The 11,042-nt window shown below is 40.0% G+C and overlaps 1 protein-coding gene across 1 annotated transcript in view; it reads right to left on the bottom strand.

The window, feature by feature from the left end:
• Positions 1 to 385: 385 nt before the first annotated feature.
• Positions 386 to 11,042, bottom strand: part of SAMHD1 (SAM and HD domain containing deoxynucleoside triphosphate triphosphohydrolase 1) — a 54,599-nt gene continuing 43,942 nt past the window's right edge. Inside the window, exons 15-17 of the mRNA XM_041733266.1 lie at positions 6,885 to 6,989; positions 5,316 to 5,453; positions 386 to 2,626 (exon numbers count right to left, since the gene is read on the bottom strand). Coding sequence (XP_041589200.1) covers positions 2,492 to 2,626; positions 5,316 to 5,453; positions 6,885 to 6,989 — 378 coding nt within the window. The 3' untranslated portion in view covers positions 386 to 2,491. The remainder of the gene's footprint in view (positions 2,627 to 5,315; positions 5,454 to 6,884; positions 6,990 to 11,042) is intronic.

Raw genomic sequence — 11,042 nt, 5'->3', positions numbered from 1 at the left:
GCTTACAAATCTCTAATTTCACAAGGAAGATATGAAAGCAGCAAATGAACAATATACCTATTTGGATAAAGAAGCTGAATCTCTGTAGGTGGGGTCAGACCTAGGGCAGGTTAAAAGGAGGAAAGAGATGTTTCCTGACAAAAGAGCTCAGGAAATGAAAAAACATCCATATCCCTTCCTGTGACAATGCTTGCCTCCTGCCAGAAAACCAAGTAAGTCCTGCTAAATATCATCTCCTCTCCTGCAAACTGAACATAGCGTGGACATAGTCAGAAACATCTGGTAGATTCCTAGAAACATTTCCTTTGCACAAAAGGGTCCTGATTAGGCACACAAGTGTGAGAGGACATCAATAAGGAAAAGACTTTTGGTTTCAAGATGGAGATACATTCATGAAGCTTTATTGCAGCTGTTTCCCTCGCCCAAATGAAGTAACCAACCACTTAAACTCGCAGTTCTACTTACATTCTCAAGGTGAAAATAGTTCAGTAACTCTAGAGGTTAAGTTGTTAAAAATCTCAGTTTTTATACAAATAGAGAAGGTGTTTAAGAAAAATTTAACCTTGTAAATGGTACATGTTTCTGATCATTAAAACAGTTGCAAAGAGCATAAAGTGCAGCTGACTTATATGTAAAGGATGCAAACAAAGTAGTTCAAGTTATTTCTTAGCACAATGACACAATATTGAAATCATAAAATTCCAGAGTAAACCACAATGATTTAAAGATAGAAGTTACAGAAATAAAAACAGTATTAGCAGAAAAACATTACATTCTTGACCTTGGGTCTGGGTACGCTAAGTCTTAGCCCTCTAGCTCCCCCACTGAATGTTTTAGAGGAAGCTTGGCCAACACAGATATGACCCGTACCATGGCTGACTTCATTTGTGCTTCTAGGAGCCCACATGTGGACACATCTCACCCACATAAAATTATGGTGGAAGTGGGACGGGTTTTAATTATCCTCCCATGAATTAGGGTCAACTCCTGATCATCTACTGGGGGATGGAGGAGGGTGGTGGAGGTAATACAGAATGGCAGACACTCCTAATATTTTTCAGCCTAGTATCAACAGAACAGAACCTGGTTACATAGTAGAAGGTAGCAGCACTCCTAAGACTGGATAACTGCTGCTGTGGTCTGAGTTCCTTCCTTCCTCCCAATTGCTCTTGCCCAGAGTCAGGGCTGGGTCCCCAATCCTGGCCTGCCATGAAGGCTTTTGTAAGGGAGTGTCAAAGCTTAGGATGTAAAGGGCTTATGACTCCCATTCTCCACTGCCCTGCATCTACAGGATCCTTTGGTTGCCACCAGCTTTGGCTCTAACTCCAGACTTTATTCTTGGTAAAGTTCTATAGAACAGGCAATTAATTGTAGGTATATGGAGGTGGGGGTGGGTGCCCTTTGCACCGAATTGCTCAACCACAGTGGTGCCTACTCCACTGCAAGGTAAAGAACAAGCGTGGGGGAATACTGGGCTACAAAGGGTAACTCAGAATTGTAGGGATAATCACTCATCTCATCTCAGCAAGCTCCATCTTTGCGCTGAAACCCATAAAATGCACACTGAACAAGCAAAAACAAAATCCCAGCTCTGAATAGCCCCAAGAATGGCTTCTGTGACAACCTCTGATCAGTTTACAAGGGAAATTCAGATGGAAGGTTGGAAGGGAGCCTTCTCCAGGCCAAACCAGTGATAGTGACAAAGACCTCGGGATATGGGAAGCAAGTATTCAGGAGAAAGAAACTGCCCAGGTCTGGGGCTGCAACTGACCCAGGGAACAGCCTGGCTTGGGGGATTCCTCTGCCACAGAGGGTAGAGGTCCCTTCAGAGGCAGTCTTATGTCCCACTTCAGGGGAGACCAGAGCCCTCAGATCTTTTCAATAAATTAATCAGGCCTCTCACTCAGGAGTTGAAGGTCCTCATTTCCTACCATTTAGTCCAACCTAGCTAAAAGGGTAAGGAAAGGCCTTTCACTAACATTTCGATCACTTAAGAAGAATTGTCCTCAAAAAAAAAAAAAAAAAAAAAAAGAATTGTCCTCAAATTTGAAGTGATGGCACGTCCTTCAAGAGGCTAAGATTTTTTGTTTTGTTCTTAACCATAGCTGTTTATGATAGTCCCAATTTTAAATTCCAATGTGCACCTTCTCTCATTTCCAAACTTAAAAAAAAACAACAATCATATGTCATAAGAATTCAGAGTACATAAAAAAACTTTTTTTTGTTATTGTAAGAAAATAAGACTACTAGAAGAGAAAGACTTTAGTTAGGGTTAAAATGGGTAACACTTTCCATAGCATGTATAGCAAGATTTGTCTAATGCCTTTCATTTCTTTGGATAAAAATACTTCAGCATATGTGTACATTCAAAATACAAAAAGCACTAGTTATCACTAAAATTTGTAGAACTCCACGACCAAATTCCCTACACTAGTTAATACTGTTGGGGGACAGGGAAAAGAGCTTTATGTAAACAAATGGTTGCAAACATTCACATTGAGTCATCCTGAAAAAGCCGGAGTTTAAATTTGGACCTTTCTCGGAAGTGATCTGGGCTCTGGGCTGAATCCATGTTATTCCACTCCGCTTTTCGAGGTGTTATAAGTGGGGCCACCACATCACCATCCTGTTAAGAAAAGAAAAACCAGGAACAAAGAAAGGCCAGTTTTCATAATTCTGAATGAAATCCTCAGGTGCACAAATCCTTGTCTTGCAGACAGATTGCTTCTAGATTGCTTCTAGACTCTTGGGAAACCCCAAATTATATATATGCTCTGTGCTTGGATCAAATTAGGAACACCACAGTCCTACATATGAAAAGCTATCAGACCTACTCTTTTTTTTGTTGTTGTTAAAAGATTTTATTTATTTATTTATTCATGAGAGATACAGGAAGAGAGAGAGAGAGGGGCAGAGACACAGGCAGAGGGAGAAGCAGGCTCCATGCAGGGAGCCCAATGCAGGACTCGATTCCAGGACTTCAGGATCACGCCCTGGGCTGAAGGCCGGCACTAAACTGCTGAGCCACCCAGGAATCCCAGACCTACTCTTTTCAAAGATGGCCAGAAGTAGCACGCTCACTGCTCAGTTCTGACCCTCTCCCTTCATACACTTTCAGAAAACACAACTCTATTTTTCTATTTTTGAAAATACCAATTATTTTTTTAACAATTTTATTTATTTATTCATAAGAGACACAGAGAGAGGGACTCATATTTGGAAGACCCTTCTAGTTCAAAGACATCATTTGCCTTTAAACTCCTCTCTATTTCTATCGAGCACACTTATTTCTACCCATTCTAATTTCAACTCTAGTGAATTTCATAAATACAAACTTGAATGTCACTCTCCTGCTTAAAACACTTCAATGGCTTCCATTGCCCTAGGCCTAGAGGACTATGCAAAATCTCCTGGACCTCTCCCCTAAAAGCACCATGTTCTCACTCATCTTCTGGCCTCCTGCCTCCACCTTTACCCACCTTTACCCACTCAACTATCCTTCAGGTCTCAGCTTCTAAGTCTTTCTTAAAATAAGCTTTTCCCAACCAACCAAGTATGGCTTAAATCCTTCCCGTTTTGGCTCCTCTAAGACTCTGCACACTGCCCCCTACCCCAAAGCACTTACCACACCACAATAATTATTATTTACTTATGTGTCTGTTATCCCCAACCAGAGTGTGATCCTTGGGAACTATTTCTGTCTTAGGTACTGTTCCATCTCTGGTACCTAACATAGGACCTGGCAAAAATCCTTATTCAATGAGAGAATGTATCTAGTTTTAAAGGAGTTACTGCCAGATGGCTGAACTTCAACAGCCTCTTGTCATTCTACTTCTAGCCTCTCCAAGTTCTAATCCATTTGCAGTTAGAGTTTTCTTTCTTAATCAGTGGTTTAGTTTCCTTGGGTGCTACCGTACCTAAGACAAAGACACACTTCCTCGTGCCCATGGGTTTCTTCCTAGTTGGAGATAACGAATACAGAAGTAATTATAGCACACAAGGTATTACTTCCCCACTGTTCATAAGAAGTCTTCTTTCTTAGCCAATTATCCAAAGTTCTCCATAATCTAGTCTATTCTTCCCATTTAACCTCTCCCCACTCAATAGTAAGAATTCTCTGTCCATGCAGCAGGTCTCTTCATGGCCCCCAAATACACTCCACTTGTTCCAGTTTCATACTACCAGGTCACTCCCATTGCCAATTATGTCCACCTCTTTCCCTGCTGCTCAACCAAACACAATCCAGCCTAACGGATCTAGTAGAATCCCTTCTTCGAAAGGCTTTCCGACAGCTCTCTTAACTCTTAGAATCCTAACACAACTCATCTGATCATTCTTTTTGGCACTTGATAAAGTACCAACTACTGGGCTGCTCCTTCATTGTTGTTTCCTTCAGCACACAATGCATGGGAGGGTGGGGGAAGGCAGATATGGTGTTGTGGGAGAGAGTACTGGGCTAGGAAGTAGAACACAGCTTCCCACTTGCCTGTCAATTATTTTATTCAGACAGTCAACAAATATCAAATAGCCACTTTCTCTGTGCCAGGCACCTGCCATATCTAGGCCAGTAAGGGACAACTTTAACAACATTCACTATAGGATTCTCAACTACAATTTAGCTCCTCTTCCTCTCCATTGTCTTATTCTATGCTATTTATGTATTTATTATAAAGATTTTATTTATTCACAGAGAGGCAGAGACACAGACAGAGGGAGAAGCAGGCTTTTCACACGGAGTCCGATGTGGAACTCAATCCCTGGGCCCAGGATCATGCCCTGAGACGAAGGCAGATGCTCAACTGCGGAGCCACCCAGACATCCCTATGTTAGACAATTTAAATAGTTTACAGTTTTAGGAATGCTGAGTGTGAAATAAATTAGAAAACTTATTATCACTTGTATGTGGCCTTAAACAATTTAACTACTCAGCTTTGGTAACCTTTTCTGAAAGATAAGGACACTATGACTCATTTCCTAGCTCGCTGGGAAGAGTGCAGACAACTGGTGAGAACATTATAAAGTACTATCACATGTTCACCATTGTGAACTTTTAGTATTAGGATAATAATGATAAACAGGATACCCACTCACAATTGGTGTAGGAAGACACTGCTAGTTGACATAGAGTCAAGCATTTTAAAAGGAAAGCTTAAAAAAGAAAAAAAAAAAGGAAAGCTTAAAGTGGAAAACATTTTTTTCCCCAAAATAACCAAATGACTGTAATTTGAGAACTTTTCAGAGGGAAGTAAAGATGCCTTTGGTTTTTACTTAAAAATCAAAAAATGTGCAAAGCAAGTGATTAATAAACCACCTACCTGCGGCTTGGTGAAGTCTCTGATTAAGCACCAATGAACGAAATGTTGTTTCACAGCAAACAATGTGTTTGCATCAGTCTTCTTACAGTATACACGAATTAGCTGCTCTGCAAATCTCTCTGGCAAAAATTCTGAAACCTTTCAAAGAAGAAAAGATTTACTGTCATCTTGAATTCATACATTGAAGAGAGGTCAGCTTTCTTAAGCTCCATTTATTTTTATTTTATTTATTTTTTATTTTATTTACTTTAAAGATTTTATTTATTTATTCATGAGAGACACACACAGAGAGAGAGGCAGAGACACAGGCAGAGGGAGAAGCAGGCTCCATGCAGGAAGCCTAATGTGGGACTCGATCTCAGGTCTCCAGGATCACACCCAGGGCTGAAGGTGGCGCTAAACCCCTGAGCCACCTGGGCTGCCCTCCATTTTTCTTTTTAAAGATCTTATTTATTTATTTGAGAGAGTGAGTACGTGCTCAAGGGAGCAGGGGGAGGGGTAAGGACAAGCAGACTCCCTGCTGTGTGCAGAGTCCAACACATGCTTGATCCTAGGGCCCTAAGATCATGATCTGAGGCAAAGTCAGATGCTTAACAGAACCACCCAGGTGCCCCAGTTCCATTCTTGATGTTATATTAAAAACATCACATTATTTTGCCGTTTTATCCCAATTATCACCCAAGGAAAAGAATTCAAGGTAGTTCTCATATTACAAAAATGCCCCAAAACGTTATGTCAATTAATAAAAGACTAAAAGTTTGTATTATATAATTACTTGTAAACCAGACTCTCATTAGAAGATATGCAGATAAGAATATTTAACTTTCATGACTTCACCTTTACAACATTACTTTCCCATCAGATTTATAACCTAGCCTCTAAACCAAAAACAGTGCTTTCTTCTATGTTCAGCAAACAGGAAAAACTGGCTGTTAAGATGGTCTGGTCTACACAAAAATCAGGTATACTTCAATTTTTAAAAAATATTTTATTTATTCATTTATTTAAGGGAGAGAGGGCATGCATGAGCAGGGAGCAGGTCCAGAGAGGGGGAAAGGGAGAGGCAGAGAAACTCAAGCAGATTCTGTCCTGAACCCAATGTGGGGCTCAATCTCATTACCCTGAGACCATGAACTGAACCGAAACCCAGTCAGATGCTCCACCTAACCGAGCCACCCAGGTACCCCCAGATATATTTTAATTTTAAAAATAATCCCTCCCCCACACCCCGCCACTGTTCACATTGACCTTAGAATCTAACTTGCATGTAAAAATGCAGATTTAGGGCAGCCCAGGTGGTGCAGCGGTTTAGCGCCACCTGCAGCCTAGGGTGTGATCCTGGAGACCATGGATCGAGTCCCACATCAGGCTCTCTGCATGGAGCCTGCTTCTCCCTCTGCCTGTGTCTCTGCCCCCCACCCCCCCACCTCTCTCTCTCTCTGTGTGTCTCTAAGAATAAATAAATAAATAAATAATCTTTAAAAAATAAATAAATAAAAAATAAAAATGCAGATTTATCATAGGTTGCCAAATGCCACTACAGTATATTTGTTTTACCTAAGTAGTTACCTGATCTTTAGTAATCATGACTGCTTTGCTGAGGTCACTCTTACAATAGAAGCGAACATGGTCAATTGGATTCTTGTCTTCCATCCCATAATCCATGTTGATAACCTTAATAAAAGCAATAAATTAGTGATCACTCACATAACAGTGAGAATTGAATTCAGGGTTGTAGGAGCATCACAAGAAATGGACCAGAGCTTTCTGGAGGTTCAGAAGTAAGAGCACTAATAAGGTAGCTCATAATAGAATAAAAATAACTGTGGTGCATATGCCATAGGGATATGGTCTTGAAATCTGGGTGGGTAAGGGAGGGATTTATGCTTTCAACATAAGTAGAGTATAAAGTCTATGCCTATGTGACAGCCACTGTGATAGGTACTATAGATACAAGGAAACCTGATACAATCCCAACCCCCACAGTGTAGCCTAGACTGAGGTTGAACAAATAATTATAAAAGTAATTATCTAAAAAAAAAAAAAAAGTAATTATCTAACTACATTTATTCTAAGAGCTACCAAGAAGCAAAGGGTGCTTTGAAACTTTTAACCAGGGAGCTAGGGCTCCTGGGAATGACTGAGAATGTTTTCCTGGGAAAGCGAGTAGGAATTAACCAGGTCTATCTATGCAGGAAGAAAAATAATTCTATGGGACGCCTGGGTGGCTCGATGGTTGAGCATCTGCCTTCGGCTCAGGGCATGATCCTGGAGTCCCGGGATCGAGTCCCATATCAGGCTCCCTGCTTGGAGCCTGCTTCACCTCTGCCCATGTCTCTGCCTCTGTGTCTCTCATGAATAAATAAATAAAATATTAAAAAAAAAAAAGAATTCTAGGCAGAATTCTAGTGGACAAGACTGACATGGTCCACTGGGTTAAGTAATACTGAAGTCACTGGTGAACTTGGAAGAATATTTCTTTTTTTTTTTTTTAAGATTTTATTTATTCATGAGAGACAGAGAGCAAGAGCGAGAGAGCGAAAGATTGAGGGGCAGAGACACAGGCAGAGGGAGAAGCAGGCTCCATGCAGGGAGCCCAATGTGGGACTTAATCCCGGACCCCGGGATCACACCCAGAGCCAAAGGCAGACGCTTAATCGCTAAGCCACCCAGGCATCCCAAAATTCAATAAAAAATTTAAGTTACCCAGTTGTAGTAGCCACGTTTCAAATGCTCAACAACCACATGTGGTTGGTGGCTAACAAAACGGACAGCACAATTATAAAGCATTTCCAATATCACAGAAAGTTCTAGTGGACAGTCCTGGTCTAGAACATAATAGAAGGATTATCCTTAGCCTTTGAGAAGAAGACAGACATTTCCCCACTGTACCTGATAGAGAAAAGGAGACATCTGAGATTCAGCTATGGTCCAGAAGTGAGACCAGGGGTGTGTCTCCCAGTGTGTGTGTTCTACTGGCTTTGAGAACTTCAGTGAGTGTTCTACATCCCTTTACCTGGGAGAGAGCAACTGCTGAGTTCTCCCCATGATCCCAAGGCTGGAGCTATCATAGGCTTCTCTCCTTGGTGTTGCTTCATGGGGGTAGGGACTCGATGTAGCTTCAACATTTTTATACACGGTAAGGCATGAACATTAATCAAATTTTCAGAAACTTTCAGAAGTGCCACAAGCTCTTTGGTATTTATTTCCTTGATTTTAGACTAGAAATAAAATGCAATTCCTAATTTCTCCAAAATGTATGTAACTAGAAATTCCTTCTTAAAGCAAATTTGATGAAACAGTTATTTTTCCAGAAGGGCAAGACTATAATTATTGGAGTTCCCTTTTTGTTAACTAAGGACTCAAGAGCAAAAAAGTAGCTACTGATCAACAATGGTGAATTTTTAATTCTAAATAGTAATATTAAGTTTTATAGCCTTGGGCAGCCTGGGTGGCTTTGAGATATAGCACTGCTTTTGGCCCAGGTTGTGATCCTGGAGACCTGGGATCGAGTCCCACGTCAGGCTCCCTGCATGAAGCCTGCTTCTCCCTCTGCCTGTGTCTCTGCATCTCTCACTGCGTCTCATGAGTAAATAAATAAAATCTTAAAAAAAAAAAGTTTTATAGCCTATTAAGTAATCATAAAAGTTACTACACACAGTCCTAAAAGGAGGCACATGTAGTAATATGCACCGCATATATTCCACCATCAAACTAGAATTGCTAGAGGCTAATACATGATAAGACACTTAATTAGATTTTAATTGCTTTGTCAGAATATAAAAGGGCTTTACTCATCCTAACCCCATCTTGACCCATCTTTTCCTGATTATGAAACTCTTGTACCATACTCCCTGTAAAAAAAGAAAAAGTTACCCACAATTCCACCACCCAGGTAGAAACAATGTCAACATTTTACCAATATATCCAGAATTTTTTTTCACTGTGCTCACTGAATGTGTACATACATTTAAAGAAACAAAAATAAAATCATTGAGTGTATTGCTTTTTCAGTTAAACAATATCTTCCCATGTTAAAAACAACTTTTAATGTCTGCATTATTCTACTGTATTTCCTATTGAGAGATATATACTTTCCTCTCTTATTTTACACTATAACAATGCCACAATATATAGATTTGTGTGTGTTATTTTGCTTTTTGTGTTTTTTTTTGTTTTGTTTTGTTTTATTAATTATCTCCTTAGGACAAATTCCTAGAATGAAATTGATGGATTGCTGGGTTGGTTAAGATCGACCTTAATTTTTTTTTTTAATTTTTTTTATTTATTTATGATAGTCACACACACAGAGAGAGAGGCAGAGACATAGGCAGAGGGAGAAGCAGGCTCCATGCACCGGGAGCCCAACATGGGATTCGATCCTGGGTCTCCAAGATCGCGCCCTGGGCCAAAGGCAGGCGCCAAACCACTGCGCCACCCAGGGATCCCCTTAATTTAGTCTTTTATCTTACAGTCCCATTTTCACATACCTTTATCATAACAAAATCTTAGACAACTTTTTGTTCTTACATGTCTGATAGTAAAAAAAAAAAAAATCTTTCATGGCTTCATCAATTTGCCTTTAGGTTAAAGCAAGCTTAAACGTGTGTGTTGTCTTTTCCTATGTCTCTTCAAGTACTTCTGATCCTATATTCATTAGCAGACTGCACTCTGAGAGAAAACCAGATGGGAGGTCAGGGATTGGCTAGGATAGTACAACGAGTTGCGAGCAATACAGCTTCCCCAGTAAAGTACTGAGGGCAAGGGTAGACATGTGGACAACTCAGGGAAAACATTCTGAAGAGTAAGTTCTTTCAGAATCTCAGAAACTCAAAACTTCAGAAAGTCCCTTTATTCTAGTATAATTTCATCTAACGGACAGGAAACTGTAACCTGATCTGCAAGTGTGAGACACTTCAACCCTCAGCCAAGTGAATAGACTGAGTCCAAGGACAATTCACTTGTGTATCCCTTGGCAAAGAGTAGTTATGGAGAGATCACCCTTTATCAAAAATGCATCAACAAGAAAACAGCAAATGAGAGGCTTATGGAAAAAGAATACATGGGCAACACTCTGTCCCAAGATTTCAGAGGAGTAGAACTCTGAAAAGCAGTTCCTATAATAAACAAAAGAGGGATCCCTGGGTGGCGCAGCGGTTTGGCGCCTGCCTTTGGCCCAGGGCGCGATCCTGGAGACCCGGGATCGAATCCCACGTCGGGCTCCCGGTGCATGGAGCCTGCTTCTCCCTCTGCCTATGTCTCTGCCTCTCTCTCTCTCTCACTGTGTGCCTATCATAAATAAATAAAATTAAAAAAAAAATTTTAAACAAAAGAAAATGTGAGAAAGCCATTTGGCATTCTTTTTATTTTATTTATTTTTATTTTATTTTTTTTTTATTTTTTATTTTTTTTCCATCTGGCATTCTTGATAGGATACAAGACACTATAGCTGCTATGAAGGAGTTAAAAAGTCTTTTTCCTTTGTGTAGACAATTAAAGAAAAATAATTGGCATATATTACTTTTGTGATTAAAAAACACTCAAAAATCAATATATGCAATGTTCTGCTAACCACGTGATCACAATTACATTAAAAATATCAATGTCAAAAAAAAAAATCAATGTCAAAGAAAAATTTAAAAATTGGTTAATGTTGATTCTTTGAGGTCACAGGTGATTCTCTTCTTTCTAGTTTTCTGTATTTTCCAAATTTTCTTTAATGAACAT

Source organism: Vulpes lagopus, chromosome 18 (assembly GCF_018345385.1).
Source record: "Vulpes lagopus strain Blue_001 chromosome 18, ASM1834538v1, whole genome shotgun sequence".
Lineage (NCBI taxonomy): Eukaryota > Metazoa > Chordata > Mammalia > Carnivora > Canidae > Vulpes > Vulpes lagopus.
Note: the sequence above shows the minus strand (reverse complement) of the source record. Positions and strands in the feature narration are given on the sequence as shown.